This window comes from Loxodonta africana, chromosome 6 (assembly GCF_030014295.1).
Source record: "Loxodonta africana isolate mLoxAfr1 chromosome 6, mLoxAfr1.hap2, whole genome shotgun sequence".
Lineage (NCBI taxonomy): Eukaryota > Metazoa > Chordata > Mammalia > Proboscidea > Elephantidae > Loxodonta > Loxodonta africana.
In genome coordinates this window covers 12,377,909-12,395,923 of record NC_087347.1, presented here as the reverse complement: position 1 = coordinate 12,395,923, position 18,015 = coordinate 12,377,909, and the positions used below count along the sequence as shown (strand labels likewise).

General features: G+C 44.4%; 1 protein-coding gene across 2 annotated transcripts in view; it reads right to left on the bottom strand.

Moving 5' to 3' along the window:
• The window catches only part of SLC16A14 (solute carrier family 16 member 14), a 43,748-nt gene extending 27,535 nt beyond the window's left edge, over nt 1-16,213 (bottom strand). Inside the window, exons 1-3 of one of the 2 annotated variants that reach the window (XM_064286582.1) lie at nt 15,565-16,135; nt 7,687-7,806; nt 7,088-7,359 (exon numbers count right to left, since the gene is read on the bottom strand). In XM_064286582.1, coding sequence (XP_064142652.1) covers nt 7,088-7,346 — 259 coding nt within the window. In that variant the 5' untranslated portion in view covers nt 7,347-7,359; nt 7,687-7,806; nt 15,565-16,135. Of the gene's footprint in view, nt 1-7,087; nt 7,360-7,686; nt 7,807-15,564 lie in introns of both variants that reach the window. The other variant, XM_023557791.2, reaches the window with a different exon arrangement.
• Nucleotides 16,214-18,015: the final 1,802 nt, after the last annotated feature.

Sequence of the window (18,015 nt, the reverse complement as noted above, 5' to 3'; positions counted from 1 at the left end):
ATGAAATAAGGGGGAGAGGGGTGGCGATTCCAAAGTCAGTGCAACTGTTCCTGTCTGGAGGAATTTATATATCAAAAAGAAGGTATTAATTGCTTTACTGACAGGACCATTACGCTGATAACGGTGTCTGGTTCTTAACTGATGAAACTCTTGCCCCATGCATCCTAGTTCTTGGAACATTTATGATTTGCAGATGGGCAAGTCAGACCCAGAAATGCTGAGACTCCTCCATAATTAAAAAAGAAAATTAAAAAAAGTCAAGTCCAAGCTCTCTAACTCTGTTTCATTTTCTAGCCGCTGTTTACTGATGGTCAGCTGGCATCTTCAGGATCCAAGTGACATTTCAACAAAATGAACAGAACTCCTCACACGATCTTTGCGGAGAGCAGAGATAATAAAGTTGAGATAATATATTTGGATCTAAATCTTCCAACCGCCCTTTCACAATGACTCACTTTTGTAGAGATATGCAGTGCTTTGCAAGGAGATGATACACATTACCAGGCTTTTTCCTCTCCAGAAGGAATCTGAATCTTGGCCCGTTTCCATGTAATAAAGTATCACATTGCAGGGGGGAGGGAAGGAGAACACTCTCAGGAAGTTGTAATTTTTTGCCTATCTCAGAATCCCAGAATCCGATAGGTTGGAAAAACTCAGGTGAGGAGCGGAGCAATCTTGTGGGTAAAACTTGGCAGCTGAGAGCAGGTAGTTCTTTGAACCCCAGGTGTCCTGAAGTAACCCCTCGCTGTGGGAAAGAGGTACCACTTGCCGTTGCGTGGACTCCACTCAGACTCACCCCATGTGTGTCAGAGTAGAACAGTGCTCCAGAGTGGGTTTGTGTGTGTGTGTGTTGTTGACAGTTTCTTTGTTCCACTTAATTTTCTATGCTGTCGTTTTTCTTTATGTATGTTCTTTTCTTCTTCTTCATTGTTGTTATTTTATATTTGCTGAGTCTTTATGTTTTTCTTCTTTTTTATTTTGATGTGTAGGATTGTTAGTTTCCTTTGTGGTTACCTTAATATTTACCCCCATTTTTCCAAGTTTAAACTAATCTTTTACTGATATCACCTTGTCTTTCTCTCCATATGGAACATCTATGACTACATTTTTTAGTCCCTCTTTTTTGTTTTAATGTTGTCACCTTTTACATATTGGTGTCTCTGTTTCCCTATTTTCAGTGTTTTAGCTTTGATTTATTTTTGTGGTTTCCCTATCTGGGTTGATATCTGGTTGCTCTGTCCTGTGTTCTAGTTTTGGATTGTTATCTGACGTTATTGATTTTCTAACCAGAGGACTCCTTTTAGTATTTCTTGGAATTTTGGTTTGGTTTTTGCAAATTCCCTAAACTTCTGTTTATCTGGAAATGTCCTAATATCGCCACCATATTTGAGATACAGTTTTGCTGGATATATAATTCTTGGCTGGCAATTTTTTTCTTTTAAGGCTTCATATGTGTCATCCCATTGCCTTCTTGCCTGCATGGTTTCTGCTAAGCAGCCTGGGCTTATTTTTATTGACTCCTCTTTGTAGGTGACTTTTCATTTATCCCTAGCCACTCTAAAAATTCTGTCTTTATCTTTGGTTTTGGCATATTTGATTATAATATGTCTTGGTGACTTTTGTTAGGGATCTACTTTGTGTGGGGTTCCATGAGCATCTTGGATAGATATCTTCTCATCTTTCACAATATCAGGGAAGTTTTCTGCCAACAAATCTTCAACAATTCTCTCTGTATTTTCTGTTATTCCTCCCCCCACCACCCCCCGTTCTGGTACTCCAATCACTCATAGGTGATTTCTCTTGATAGAATCCCACATAATCAGTAGGGTTCTTCATTCTTTTTAATTCTTTTGTCTGATTTTTCCTCAAATATATTAGTGTCAAGTGCTTTATCTTCAGTCTCACTAATTCTGACTTCCATTGCCTCAATTCTGCTCCTATGACTTTCTCCTGAGTTGTCTAATTCTGAGACTTTGTTGTTGATATTCTGGATTTCTGTTTGCTGTCTCTCTGTGGATCTTGCAGCCTGTTAAATTTGTCATTATGCTCTTCTCTAATTGTCTTAAGTTCCTCTGCTTCATCTATCTGCATTTTGCCTGATCTCCTTCCTGATCTCTTGAAGAGTTCTGTATGTTAATCTTTTGTATTCTACCTCTGGTAATTCCAGCAAATTCTCTTCATCTGGAAGATTTCTTGATTCTTTGTTTTGGGAGCTTGCTGAAGCCATCATGGTCTGCCTCTTTATGTGACTTGATATTGACTGTTGTCTCCAAGCCATCAATAAGTTAATGTATTTATTTATTTTGTTTGCTTACTGTGTCCTAGCTTTTTGTTTTGTTTTGATATGTCCTAATAGGCTGCTTGTCTGAGCTAGTTTGATTATTGCACCTTTGAAGCTCTAACATCCTGTCTGCACGTGGTTAGAGCTGTTACTTGGTATATGAGCCCAGGAGTCCATTTACTTACATGGACTCAGCTCAGGTGTCCAGGTAGTTGGTCACCAAGTGTGTGGGGCAGGCTCTCACCTACAGCCCTAGACAGGCAGGGGCGATTGATGTAGACACAAATACCTGGCTGCATTAGGGGTTCACGCACTGAGCAAGGCAGGGGGCTGACAGCCACCCCTGAGTGTCTGTGAGGAAAGCATGTTGCCGATCCCTTGAGCGCATAGGTGGGTGGGTTTTGCAGCCAGACTATGGGCACCCAATGCTGTTTGCTGTAAGGACTAGGAGGCATTACTTATTATCGGACCCCTGTTGCAGGTGGCTAGGTGGCCTGGGTGGAGCCACCAGTGCTTAGGCCCCTGATGTGGGTAGGTGAGGACCCTACTTAATAGGCAGAATGGTGTCAAATGTCATGAACCGGCCTCTCTACCATATAGCTGATACACTTGAGGTTAGACTTCAGGTGTATACCCTGTTGTACTGTGCTAATGAGGATCTATGCTGTTGTAATGAGCCCACACAGGTCTATGCAGGGGTAAAAGGCATTCGAAGTCTGTGGACCACTTATGCCTGTGCCTAGGTAAAGGAACTATTTCTGCCCTCAGTTCCTGGCTTAGGAGAGCCTGCAGATCATTTTTTCCCCCTGTTTGTTAATGTGTTCCCTCTCCAAGGCAGAAGAATGGCTCAGGGCTTGTGACAGGTCCTACTTCCAGCCCAGCAGACGTGGCAACCTCTGAAGACGGCTTGGACCAGTGCAGAGCAAGAAGGGGGCAGGAAAATGGGAAAGAAGTTTTTCTCAAAGGGGTGTTTTTTGATCCACGTGGTACGTTAGATGCATGTACTTATCTCTTGCTGGTTGAGCGCAGCTTTTCACTGATTCTGGAGGTGTGAGCGGACTCTCCTCCACTTGGTCTCTCCCAGTGTGGAAAACGTGTCCAGAACACCACCGCTTGCTTCACCGTGCTTGTGCCAGCAGATCTGGCCTGCAGGGTACTGGCTCCTGCTGGGTCAGGTCTGGCAACTCCTCACCGCTTCTGAGCTGTCTCTCCCTCCCCCTGCCACTCAGTGTGATTCCTCAACTTTGCCTTTGATGTTCAGGGCTCCTGGATTGTCATACATAAGGGATTCATTTGTTTTATTGGTTCTTTGTTGTAAGAGCTACCTCAGGAAGCATCTGACTACTCTGCTGTCATAGCCCTGCCTCCTGCTCCATGGTGTTTTTAATGGCTGATTTTTTGGGAAGTAGATTGCCAGGGCTTTCTTCCAAGATGCCTCTGGGTAGACTCGAACCTCCAAACTTTCATTTAGCAGCTGAGTGTGTTAACCATCTGCACCACTCAGGGACAGTAAAGAGGAGCCTCTAAATCAACAGTTCTCTGCCTTGGCTGAACATTGGAATCAGTCAAGAGCTTCATAAAAGAGGAAAACAATCCTAATGCTTGGGTCCCATCCCAAGAGATTCTGTTTAGTGGGCCGGGTGCAACCCGAACATGAGGGTTTTTAGAAGCTCCCCAGGTGGTTCTGATGTGCAGCCAAGAGTGAGAACATGGGCTTTAAATCTATTTATAGCAAGTGAATTATCCCTGGCAGAGTCCATGGATTCCCCTAACAATATGGCCAAGAATTATTCTAAGAGCTATCACAGGGGCTGCTGTAGATACAAATGAGATGACATTTTGTTAATAGTTGAGATCTTCTACAGGAATCTAACAAATCCACGCTAGTAAAGAATCAAACAATGTGTATTTATTGATTTTAGTGTATGCAAAAAAGAGATGACATTCAGCTACCATAGTGTAACTCATGAATAATTTTCAATTTAAAAAAGATAACCCAACTGTGCTGATAACTCTTAGAAAGTAAAAATAATTTACATGTATTCACTTCATCAGTTCTCATTTGATGTAGTGGCAGGCAGCGTGTCAGAGTGGATGTAATTGTGGAGCCCAGGGGACCAGCTTTGAAGCCTGTCCCACACTGACTGGCTGTTCAAACTTTGGTAAATTACTTAATCTCTCTCTGACTCTTGCACATTCTTCATCTGTAGGATTGAGATGATGGTCTGGCCTCCAGTGTTGGTTTGGGATCAAATGAGCTCATCTACACCGCACAGCTCCTGGCGTGTAGTAAGTGCTCAATAAAGAAGAGCTGGTGCCTGGTTTCTAGCTTGGAAAAGGGCCCTCAAGTTGCTCAACATATCTGTACCACCCTGTACCAGGAAGCTTAAGATAATGAACAGTAATTTAGAGTCATGATAGGTGGAATAAAAGACCTTTCTTTTATAGAACTATGAGCCCCGCTGTGTTCTGATTTCTGAGTCCTAGGTCAGCAGCTTTTCCCATAGAAAGGTTAGCTGCCAATCTGAAATTTCACTGCCCAGAATTTGGGGACTCTGAAACAGGATTCCGGACACACAGTTATAGCCGCGTGTCACCTTCAGTATGAACTAGGTGTTCACATTTTGAGATCATCTTCAAAAGCATACCCAATAAGTTCAGACCTGGTTTCCACTCCTTAATTCTGTGGAAGTCATGAAATACAAAATTATATCTCAGACAGCCTTATGGAAGTGTTTGGAAAATACTGGGATACTTAATATCCTGGCCTTTTTCTAGGTCTTCTTTTTTGCGGCATGTACACACATCTTAGATTGAATCTAGAAAAGTTTTTCCTAGCCCTTAAAAATATACATAAAAAAAAGGTAGCCGAGTTTTAAGTGTTATAGAAGGAGAGCTTTCCTTTACTAACTTATTGAGAAGGTAGAATCGCATCCAACATAAAACTAGAACATCTCCTATGCCAAAGTAAATCTATGTGCCTTTTTCACAGCTCGAACAAGGCTGATGCAGGGTTAAAAGAGTCAGTTCAATAATTTTACAGCCAGAAATGATTTATCAACAATTCTCTGACACACATAATGGTGCCCTTATTTAATTTTAAAACAAGATCAGTGCTAATTTCTTTTGGTAAATACACACACAAACCCACAATATATATCTTGAGAAATAACTCCCGAGCACTACCACTGTTGTCTGTGTTATCAAAATAGCATTGATTGAAGGCTGGCCAAGACCAACGAATCTCTTCACTGGATTCAAGCAATTAATGACTAATGTAGGAATCACTGAAAAGGCACACACTCCATCAAACACACATATGCCTTTCGTACATAGTCTCACAATATCAGAGAAAGATCCGGTATAAAATATAGCATGAATACTTCAAATAATTTTTAAAAATTACATGTAAAAGCTTTAAGTGTTACGGAAGGAGAGTTTTCCTTTACAAACTTATCGAGAAGTTGAATCGCATCCAACATAAAACTAGAACATTCCCTACGCCAAAGTAAATCTATGTGCCTTTTTCACAGCTCGAACAAGGCTTTTACTTTCAAGTGAAGCAAACATTAGGGTGTAGTAGTAGTTACCTCAGAGGATTAAGAGAATTAAATAAAATCAAATGAAATATTCCAACCCCAAGCCCATTGCCACTGAGTCCATTCTGACTCATAGTGACCTTATAGGACCGAGTAGAACTGTCCCATTCTGTTTCTTAGGCTGTAATCTTTACAGCAGAAGACCACCACATCTTTCTCCCCCTGAATTGCTGGTGGGTTCAGACCACCAACCTTTGGGTTAGCAGCTGAGTGCTTAACCGCTGCACCACCAAACCCATTGCCAGTTGAGTCAATTCCTACTCATAGCGACCCTATAGCACAGAGTAGAACTGCCCATAGGGTTTCCAAGGCTGTAAATCTTTAAGGAAGCAGACTGCTACATCCTACATTTTTCTCCCAGCACATCTAGTAGGTTCAAACCGCCAACCTTTTAGTTAGCAGCCAAGCACTTTAACCACTAGGCCACCAGGGATCCTAGGCATAATAGCACGTTGTATTTATAATGACTTTCTAGTACAGTATCTGGATAAGAATTGGTTTCATGAATTGCTGTGAGATTAGGTTTAACCAGAAAATACAAGAATATATTATCATTCCTCCCTGTTAGCTATATCGAGAAACTTTCTAAGCTATTTTTAGAAAGATAGGTTCTTAAATAATGTATGATCAATAATTTAAATTAGAAACATTAGAACTCTGAAATAAGATTGTTACTTGACTTTTACACTGTTTGCTAGGTCCCTAGATGATACAAATGGTTTGTGCTCAGCTACTATCCTAAACGTTGGCAGTTCAAACTCACCCAGTGGCACCACAGAGGAAAGATCTGTCCATCTGCTGTAGAGATTACAGCCGAGAAGACCCTACGGAGCAATTCTATCCTGTAACACATGGGGTCGCCGTGAGTCAGAACTAACTCGATAGCAATGGGTTTGGTTTGGTGTACTGCTTGCTCTACAGTTTTTATCCATTTAAAATATTCATGAGTGTTAAATAAACGTATTTATAATAATGATAGGTAATGAATTACCAACAGCTCAGAAAACAGAATTTGGGACAAAGGAGAGTTTAACAATGATCCGTTTTTAAAATACCCCAAATGATTTCAAAATTCAGATGGAAATTTTGCCAACATCTAATAACCTAGCGTCTCAACAATATAAAACATTACTAGAGCACGGGTCCCCCTGAGTCAGAATGATTCTCCTAATCAATCACTTTTACCGCAGGTCAGGTGTAAACATACCCACAATCAAGGTGATGCCCATACTGAGGGAGCTGACCCAGGCCGTGAGGCCGCGGCTCTGGTGGAATTCTTCAAGCCACTCCACGTTGAGCACTCCCAGGGCCATCTGGGAGCCCATGACAAGGACGTGCACAAAAAAAGAGGAAAGGACGATCACCCAGGCCCATCCGCCATCAATGTCTGGGTGGGGTTTAAGTGTCTTCTTATCCTTGGGGTCATCTTCAAACTCATACCCAATGTCTTCATGACTTGTATACATTTTCTAAGATTTTCTGAAATACATTTAGCAAATAATTTTATTGAACATAAAGACAGAAAAAAGACAAAAAAAAAAAAAAACCATTGCCACTGAGTTGATTCAGACTCATAGCAACCCTATAGGACACAGTAGAACCTCCCCACAGGACTTCCAAGGAGCACCTGGTAGATTCGAACTGGTGACCTTTTGGTTAGCAGCCGTAGCTCTCAACCACTACGCTGCCAGGGTTTCCATAAAGACAAAATGCATCTTTTATCTTCTTTTGACAGTTCTACCTCTCCCTCATCACATCAGACCTTCAGAGAAATCTTTGCCATTATGCTAATTTGGTAATACTCACTTTTTCACAGAACCAAGTAGGCTCAAGCATAACAATGATTGTGAGGATAGTGCAGGACCAGGCAGTGTTCCATTCTGTTGTTCATAGGGTCACTATGAATCGGAACCAACTTGACGGTACCTAACAAGACAAGTGTTTTTATGAAACATGTTTCATTTTTACAGGTAAGTATAAGTTTCATCCCATGTGGTAAGTATTGCAATCCCTATTTTTGAGAAATGCAAGTAGACTCAAGGAAGGGAGGTGAATTTTCCAAAGTCTCATGCCAGAAAATAGTACAGCCAGATTGGAAACTGGGATTTGAACTCAGCTATTTTTTTATTCCTTACTTGGATCCATAGTCAATATCCATGGAAGCAGCAGTCGAGAAATCAAAAGACGCATTGCATTGGGCAAATCTGCTGCAAAAGACCTCTTTAAAGTGTTGAAAAGCAAAGATGTCACCTTGAAGACTAAGGTGCGCCTGACCCAAGCCATGGTATTTTCAATCACATCATATGCGTGTGAAAGCTGGACAGTCAATAAGGAAGACCGAAGAAGAATTGATGCCTTTGAATTGTTGCACTAGTGAAGGATATGGAATATACCACAGACTGCCAAAAGAATGAACAAATCTGTCTTGGAAGAAGTACAACCAGAATGCTCCTTGGAAGCAAGGATGGCAAGACTGCATCTTACATACTTTGGACATGTCGTCATGAGGGATCAGTCCCTGGAAAAGAGTATCAGTCTTGGTAAAGCACAAGGTCAGCAGAAAAGATGAAGACCCTCAAGGAGATGGATTGACACAGTGGCTGCAACAATGGGCTCAAGCATAACAACAATTGTAAAGATGGCGCAGGACCAGGCAGTGCTTTGTTCTGTGGTATATAGGGTCGCTATGAGTCAGAACTGACTGGACGGCACCTAACAACAGCAACAACAACATTCTTGACTACAAAGCCCATAGGCTGCATCCTTTGTAGAGATGGATACTGACAGGTGACAGGAAAAATGTTAGAGAAGGAAGACACTTGGTCTCAGACAGCCTTCCAGGGTGGTTTTGCCTTGTTGGGACCTTCACGGATGAGAATCAGCATAAATCCGATCCCCAGAATGTGAAGAGTAATCAAATCCCCACTTTCCCTCTTCATTATTTCTGACACCAGCCACCTACACGGCACTTTCTCTGACCCTAGCCACCCAGAGCTAGGGTAGATCTCACAGTTAAAAGGACACTGTCCTTCAGATTGCCAAACAGGCAGAGGCCAGTTGCAAGTTGGGGGAGTCCACACGACACTTCGGAAACCCTGGTGGTGTAGTGGTTAAGTGCTATGGCTGCTAACAAAAGGTCAGCAGTTTGACTCCACCAGGCACTCCTTGGAAACTCTGTGGGGCAGTTTTACTCCGTCCTGTGGGGTTGCTATGGGTCGGAATTGACTCGATGGCAACGGGTTTGTTTTTTTTGTTTACACGACACTCCAAACTTTGGACCTGATGGTCAAAGATTCAAGGTTTTCCCACTATCCCCTCAGGATGCCAGCCACTGGCTTGGGGGCCTCCCCTGGGATCCCTCAGTTTCACCTGCTGGCTCCCCCAACTCATTTGGGTTTGATAATTCACTGATGGACTCAAAGAACTCACAGAAAGCACTATATTTAAAATTATAGATTTATTATAGTGAAAAGATACAAAACAGGATCATCGTAAGGAAGAGATGCATGGGTGAGGTCTGGGAGGGTTCCCAGTGCAAAGCTTCCACATCCCAAAGAGGGTGCATAACCTCCCTTCACAACCAGGAAGCTCTGAGAGCCTCTGTGCTCAGAGCTTTCATCAGCCACTGATGATTGAGCCCTCATTGCATATGCATGATAGGCTACATTATGTCTGCTGAGGTTAACTAACATTGGCCTACCAGGTGAGTCTTTTCTGCTCTGGCCAGCCCCCACTCGTTAGCATAAATCTTCAGGTATGGTCTTGGAGGTTTCACATAAAGGCACCTCAATTATTCCCTGGGTTATTTCACAGCAATCAAGGAAAAAGGCCAGACTTGTTTTCCCTGTCAGAAGATCTCGTTCTCAATTTTGTGGATCCAAGTGTTCAATTTGTTCAATACAACCAGGGTGAGTGATCCTCAGGGGGGCTGACTCACACTAAGCTGGCTCAGGAGAGACTGATAAAAGTAGAAGGCCAATTTCTTATTTTACAATGGGAGCTACAGCTTTCCAATACCAGTAATACTTGTGTCTGATACAACACACATACTCTTACCCCTCCACCCATCCTCATCCCAGCATTAACATGGGAAACTGAATTAGTTACTAGAAAACTTCTTGGAAAATATGAAATCGGACTAAAGAAACTTGGATACTAGAGTGATGTACAGGTTGCTTACGTAGGCAAGGGCTAGATCACACAGACCTTGTGTGTCAGATAAGGCGCTTGGAGTTTATCTTGCACACTATAAACAGTCACTGGCTGAATTTACACAAGGAAGAGAATTATGTGACTTGGGCTTTGCATAGATTCTTCTCAAAATGTTCTGATGAGAGGCGAAGGACTTGATGGTAGCTAAACCAGTTGCTGGAGTCCCTGGGCGGGACAAATGGTTAAGCACTCGACTACTAGCCAAAAAGTTGGCATTTCAAACCAACCCAGAGGTACCTCGGAAGACATGCCTGGCAATCTGCTTCTGAAAGGTCACAGCTTTGAAAACCCCATGGAGCCGTTCTGCTCTGCACACATGGGGTCGCCAGGGATCGGAATCAACTGAATGGCAAACAGTTTGCTTTGGTTTTATTCACTTTATAATTAATTGTCTTAAAACAGAAGAACAAATAAGAAAACGATCATTTTGTTGTGTTGATTATTACTTAATTATCACTGAAAATACTTTTGTTGCAATGGAGGAGGGGTATTTAAAAATAATTCATTCTGGGTGTCAAATACAAGGCAGACCTCCAATTGTGGGACTTTTCTCAACTGAGCTCTGATACCTAGAGGTAGGACAGAGAGGCAGATTATAGCAAATGATTGCTCACAACCTGTTTCTGTGCAGCCTAAGAGCTAAGAATTGTTTTTACCCTTTGGAAGACTATAAACCTGTTGCCGTCGAGGAGATTTAGACTCGTAGACACCCTATAGGACAGAGTAGGGCTGCCCCCGTAAGGTTTCCAAGGAGCAGCTGGTAGATTCGAACTGCCAACTTTTGGTTAGCAGCCAAACACTTAACCACTGAGCCACCAGGGCCCCTTAAAGGCTATGGGGCCTACAAAAGCTAAAATATTTACTATTTGGTCTTACACAGAAAAAGTTCATTGACCCCTGGACAATAGCACTGGTTCTGGTCAGGGGTGTGTGGTGTGGGCTTGGCGGGGAGAAATGTGTGTAAGGAATCAAGGGTGCTAGTAGGAGGGCAGTTTCATGGGGCTCCTCCTGACCCCTTCCTTTTTCTCACATCTCATTCTTGTTACTGAGAGACTTCCACATCTTTCTCCCACAGAGCTGCTGGTGGGTTTGAACTGCTGACCTTTTGGTTAGCAGCTGAGTACTTAAGCACTGTGCCACCAGAGCTCCTTTTCTGTAAAGATTACAGCCAAGAAAACCCTATAGAGCAGTTCTACCCTGTGACACATGCCATGAGTTGGTGTCGACTCCATGGCAAATGGTTTTGTGGGTTTTTTTGTGACTTGATGCTATTCGCTGGGGATAGAAAGGGATGCAGCAGCCCAGAGACAAAGTGGACATTTTCAGAAGGGCCTGCCTGGAAGAGGAGCTGAGAAAGGGCTCAGAAGGGGCAGCTGTCTTCCCTCTGTCCTTGCTGGTTACGTGCAGAAACCCAAGAAGCCAAAAAAGGGAGACTCAGGCAGCTTGACAAGAAAGGGGTGTAAATGACCCACACGAGAAATAACATCACATCACACCCATGGCACAATGCTCAGCTATGCTTAACAAGATAAAAACAACAGAGCTCAGCATTTCCTAAAGTCCATTTGTCGTCGTCATTAGATGCCATCGAGTCAGTTCGACTCATAGTGATCCTGTGTACAACAGAAAGAAACACTGCCCAGTCCTGAAAAATCCTCACAGTCGTTGTTAGGCTAGAGCCCATTGTTGCAGCCCCTGCATCAATCCATCTTGTTGAGCGTTTTCCTCTTTTTCGCTGACCCTCTACCAAGCATGAAGAAAAGCTTGGCAATAATAATTTTTTAAAAAGTTGTAGTTTTTCAACCCATGGGTTGACACGTTAAGCACTTTTCTACAGCAATATTACGAACTTCGCACACTAACCAGATGATTTATTTTATGGGTTAAGAAATACAGCTGCATTGAACTGCTCTTGACATCTCTCATTTATTTATTTGCAAACAAATGACTGAATTACATCTAAATGGACAAGTTTTATTCAAGAGGCACAACCCAGCATGCAGAACATAGTATCAAAGGCAGAGCAGTGGTGGGGTGGAGGTTAAAAAAGTTCAATCAGATCTTCAGGGAGTCCCTGACGATCTTCCGGGCAATAGTCATTTGTGTTTCACACCTAAATGTCTCTAAAAGTAATTCTGTTCTGACTAATCACAGTTAACCTATGTTCAAGCAGGTTGTTCAACTAAAAGAAACAGAAGACAACAGAAAGATGAATGTTTTTCTCTCCACCTCCAGTTTTACTTTTAGTATTTCTACATTTACATAGGAGCCCTGGTGGCGCAGTGGTTAAAAGCTTGGCTGCTAACCAAAAGGTCGGCAGTTCGAATCCACCAGCTGCTCCTTGGAAACCTTATAAGGCAATTCTTCTCTGTCCTATAGGGTTGGAATCGACTCGACAGCAATGGGACATTTATATAACTGTAATATAAAATATATTCATTTCAGTGTTATAATGCTATTCTACTCCTGGAGAGAGGAAAATAGGAAAGGGTATCTCCAACCATCTGCCCCCAGGCTCCATACCTTTCTCTTTTGTGTGGCCTTCAAGCAGAAAACCAAAACATGAGTGGCTGGGGAGTGGATTACAACTCATAGAAACCCTGAGTGTGTCAGTGTAGGACTGTGCTCCATAGGGTTTTCAATGGCTGTGAACTTTTGGAAGCAGATGGCCAGGTCTTTCTTTTGAGGTGCAAGTGGGTGGACCTGAACCAACACTTCACCATTTGTGCCACATTTTCCACATCATGACACACACCTAAAGTGACAACACTTGTGTAGCACACTGGGGTAAATAGAGGCAGTGTTGCAGGGCTCTTCTAAGGGTCAATATGTGAAATATAACCTAGTCTAGGCACGCCTGTTGGAAGCTCAGCCATATAATATCAGGGCCTCTCCCTGAAGAAGGTGAAGGAAGGAAATGGAAAGATTATTCCTTTCAAGGTCTGATTATTTTCTGCTTTGAAATTTTTCTTTCTTTTTTTTTCTGATATCATGTGTTTTCATTAATGGAAGCATGCTGAGTCATGGAGTGTGTTTAAATTTTTGGTTGGTAATATGGATTTTGAGAAATATTATCCGGCACTACATGGCTATCACAGAACTTTTAAGGTTCTTGAACCTCGTAATTAGCAGTCTCCTGTCTTTACCACTGGACCTTGAGCGTTGATGCTTTTTGTAGGGCCTTTCATTAGGTTACATAGGGAACCTTTGGTTTCCCAAATATGACACAAAAAATCTAAACCAAACCCACCAAGGCTCCCTAATCATATCATACAGAAAACTATAAATATGCTTACGAGGCTTATCTAGGGGTACAAAAGCCAAAGGAGACAAAGTTTTTACCCAATCACACTTCCTGGTTGCTCTACCTTACTTGCAAGCCTCATACCCCAGCTATTTTGCTTCAATTAGCATTTTTTTTCACTTTTCGTCATTATGCAAGTCCCCAGTGGAGGGCAGCAAATACTTTCAGTGGTGAAAGTACACTACCAAAGAATCTGAGAGCCAGAAAAAGTGGGTGGTACACTGTATATACCATAGAACATGAAAGAAATTTATAAGACCAAATGGCATTAGTCCCATTCTTCCATTCTCCCCAAACATGAGTTTATAAGTGGCAAAAAAGAAGTCATAAATGGGGAAAAATAAAGTAACACACATAGGCTATGAAGAGGGGGTCAATAACATATTTACGTGGCTACAGTCGGCAATGAAAATAACTGACGTCCTGCTGGAGCGTATCAGAGATTAAAACTAAATTAAATTTTCTACATCTTTTGTTATGGGAGTAATTTTTACAAGCAAATTCCTTCTTAATTTGGCAATTGTGATTAGGTTAACATGCAGTGATCTCATTATAAATGAGACACAAAGTGAAAAAGGGCCAAGTTAAAACTAAAATCACAACCTTCCCTAAAGGCGGACATAGCATGTTGGCAGCAGGTTCTTCACTAGATGCAGATATGTTCAATTTGACTCCCTAGACACTTCTGCCTGGAGACCTGGTGCATATCTTGGGTCTTTGGAGTGCACACTTGAGGCCAACAGGCTGAAGAGGCTAGGGCAAAGAAGGCTGGGGAGGCTGAGAAACAGAATCCCAGCTGCGTTCACAATGAATCAGGAGAACCAAATATATAAATGGACACCTGGGTGGTACAAAGGGTTAACCCATTCAGCAGCTAACCAAAAGGTTGGCAATTTGAGTCTACCCAGAGGTGCCTCAGAAGAAAGACCTGCTGATGTACTTTCAAAAAATCAGCCATGGAAAACCCTTTGGAGTACAGTTCTGCTCTGACACACATGGGGCTGCCGTGAGTTCGAAGGGATGGAACAGACGGCAAAACTTACGAATGGCGTCTCTGGGCCAAGGACTGTGCTGGGTGGCATCTCCACAATGTTCCTGTCCAGTCGATATGAATGTCCCCATTTCACAGATGAGGAAACTGAGGCTATTTGTCAATGGGTGCAATGAGCCTTAGAAAAGGCAAGCTAGCAGGTGGTAAATCTCATATTTGAATCCCAGTCTGCTGGATCTCACACACACACACACACACACACACACACACACACGCACACACTTGCAATCACAAAGACGGCAGGCAAAAGGAAAGGGAATCTTTCTTATCCCGGTAATGATCCTTATTCATCTTTGCTTTGGAAACTGAATCAACTTTTCCGCCGAAAGAAAACGGCTTCCTTAGCAGACAGAGCTGAGGTCCCAAAATATCAAGGCCTTGGCGGCGTTTGGCCCGGAAATAGCTGTTCTGGTCCCTCACCCCATTTTCGTTTCACCTTTCCTGCCTGGAGGAGCTGGAATCGGAACTGATTCGGTGCACACTAGCATTTGCGCGCCCTGGGCTGGCTCCGTGCACTCCGCCTCCGACCCAGCCGGCCGGTCCCTGCGCACCTCGCGCCCCCAGCCCAGGACATCCACACCCCCGGGCACCTTGACCCACCGGGCGCTCTCAGAGCCGCCCGTTCCGCAGGGAAGCCGAGCGGTTCCAGTACCGGTTGGCTGCGCAGGGAGGCGTCCGGCACCCCGAATGTCTCCCTGCCGCAGCCCCCAGTCTCCCCCTCTCCGCCCAGTCGCTGCCCAGTGCAAGTCCCCAGCTGGAGCCGCGAGCCAGGCCCGGGCGCTACGCGGGGCGCCGGGCCGAGCGCGCCTCCAGGGGCTGGAACGCCGGAGGGCGCCGGGTGCCTTGGTAATCTTCCCCGCGCCCAGCTTGGCGCGCACCCTGTCCGCCCCGGAGGTGGCGGTACCCGCAGCTCCCGGGCCCCTGTGGGCGGCCTGTGCGCGCCACCCGCGCTCTGAGCAGCTCTGCCCTCGCCCGCTGGGCAGCCCTCCCGCCAGTGCCCGAGCCAGCGCCGCCTTGCCTCCCTGGCCACTCCGGCCACCCCGCACCCCAATTCCACGACGCCCCAGCCTCCCTCCATGCTCCGGCCCGCAGCGCCGCGCGGCCTCGGGACGCTCACCGTCCGCCGCCCGCGAGGCTGCGGCCTCACTCGGCTTCCGGCTCGGAGCTCGGAACTGGATGTCTTCCTCGTTGCCCCCCGCGCGGCTGAGCGTCGGGATTTGTGGCAATGTCGCCTATCATCCTGGAGATGCGCTGCCTGCGGCTGGGTGTTCCACCGGCTCCGGGCACTCGGTGCGGGGCTCCGGACTGCTTGCCACGCGAACCAGGCCACGCGAACGTTTTGGAGCTGGAGGCTCCGGGCCTCAGTCCTTGTGGATTTTAAAAGGGTACGTTTGGAGGTTCCGGGACCTAACCTGAGCTTCCAGTCGGTGCAATTTCAAATCTCCACGCTCTTTCTTTCCTCTACCGGCTAATTCTGGTTTGGAAGAACAATTTTGCAGTCACCTCACAAGCACACTCTTGTGGCCGGATGAAGTTTATGGCTGAGGTTCGCTAATGCTGTACAAATTTATAACGTGTGCAAAGGGAATGAGCCTCATCCAGGATGCAGGTGACAGTGTAAGTGTCTTCCTATCTCAGAGACAGGAGAGAGAATATGAAACAGACCTTCACCCAAATCTGAGCCACAAAATACAGCAGCTTGCAGAGCGAAAAAGAGGAGAGCAGGGCCTGCAGTATTCTTTGCTTTAGAGAACTGTGGACCATCTTTTGTTCCATCCTGGGTCCCACCCTCCCCTGCTCTTTCTAGTTTTTTTTTTTTTCTGTTTATAAATTATTTCTATTGTCTACATTCACGGACTCAGGCACAAGTCCCCAACGGTGCACCTAGCACAATCCTTTGCCTGCGGAAAGTTTTCAGTATGTATTAGGTGAATGGGTAAATAAATGAAGCCAGTGCTATTTTGCCTCACTGGAAGGATTTTGTTTTAGTTTTCTATTGCCGCTGTAACAAATGGCCACCAACTTAGTGGCTTAAAACAACACAAATGTATTATCTTACAGTTTTGGACGTTAGAAACTCAACATCGGTCTCACTGGGCTAAACGGAAGGTGTCAGCAGGGTTGAGTTCCTTTCTGGAGAATCCATTCCCTTGCCTTTTCCTGCTACTAGAAGCTTCTGGCATTTCTTGACTCATGGTAGCTTCTTCCACTTTCAAAGCCAGCAACATTGCATTTCTCTGTGCCTTTCATCTGGGTCACATCTCTGACTCTCTTCTGCCTCTCCCTCTTCCCTGTTTAAGGACCCTCATAATTACATGGAAGTCTCTGGGTGGTGCAAATTGTTAAGCACTTGACTACTAACAGAAAGGTTGTCAGTTCACACCCACCCAGAGGCACCTCAGAAGAAAGACCTAGCGATCTTACTTCCAAAAGTCCACAGCCTTGAAAACCCTATGGAGCAGTTCCACTTTGCACACATGGCGCCGCCATGAGTCAGAATTGACTCCAAGGCAATTGGTTTGAGGGGTTTTTTTTGGGGACTACATTGGGCCTACCTGGGTAATTCAGGATACTCTCCCTATTTTAAAGTTAGCTGGTTAGCAATTGTAATTCCATCCCCTTTTTCATGTAAGGTAACATATTCACAGATTCTGGGATTAGGATATGAATATTTTGGGGGCCATTATTCTGCCAACCACAGATGTATTTACTTTTCTAAAAAAAATTTTACATGTATTTCACCTTGCCATTTTTTTTTAAATTGTAATTTAGATGAATGTTTACAGAACAAACTAGTTTCTCATTAAACAGTACACATTTTTTTTATGACATTGATTAACAACCCCACGACATGTCAACATTCTCCCTTCTCAACCTTGGGTTCCCTATTACCAGCTTTCCTCTTCCCTCCTGCCTTCTAGTCCTTGCCCCAGGGCTGGTGGGCCCCTTTAGTCTCCTTTTGTTTTATGGGCCTGTCCAGTCTTTGGCTGAGGGGGGAACCTCAGGACTGACTTCATTACTGACCTGAAAGCATGTCTGGGGGCCATACTCTCAGGATTTCTCCAGTCTCTGTCAGGCCAGCAAGTCTGATCTTTCTTTTTGAGGTAGAATTTTGTTCTACACTTTTCTCCAGCATTGTCCGGGACCCTCTATTGTGACCCTTGTCAGAGCAGTCAGTGGTGGTAGCCGGGCACCATCTAGTTGTACTGGACTCAGTCTGGTGGAGGCTGTGGTAGATGTGGTCCATCAGTCCTTTGAACTAGTCTTTCCCTTGTATCTTTAGTTTTCTTCATCCTTCCTTGCTCCTGAAGGGGTGAGATCAGCAGAGTATCCTAGATGGCAGCTCACAGGCTTTTAAGACCCCACAGACTACTCACTAAAGTAGAATATAGGACATTTTCTTTGTGTTATGCCAATTGAGCGAGATGTTCTCCAAGACCATGGTCCCCACAGCCCTCGGCTCAGCAATTCAGTCCTTCAGGGAGGTTGGATGTGTCTATGGAGCTTCCATGACCTTGCCTTGTACACGTTGTGCTGGCTTCCCCAGTATTGTGTACTGTCTTACCCT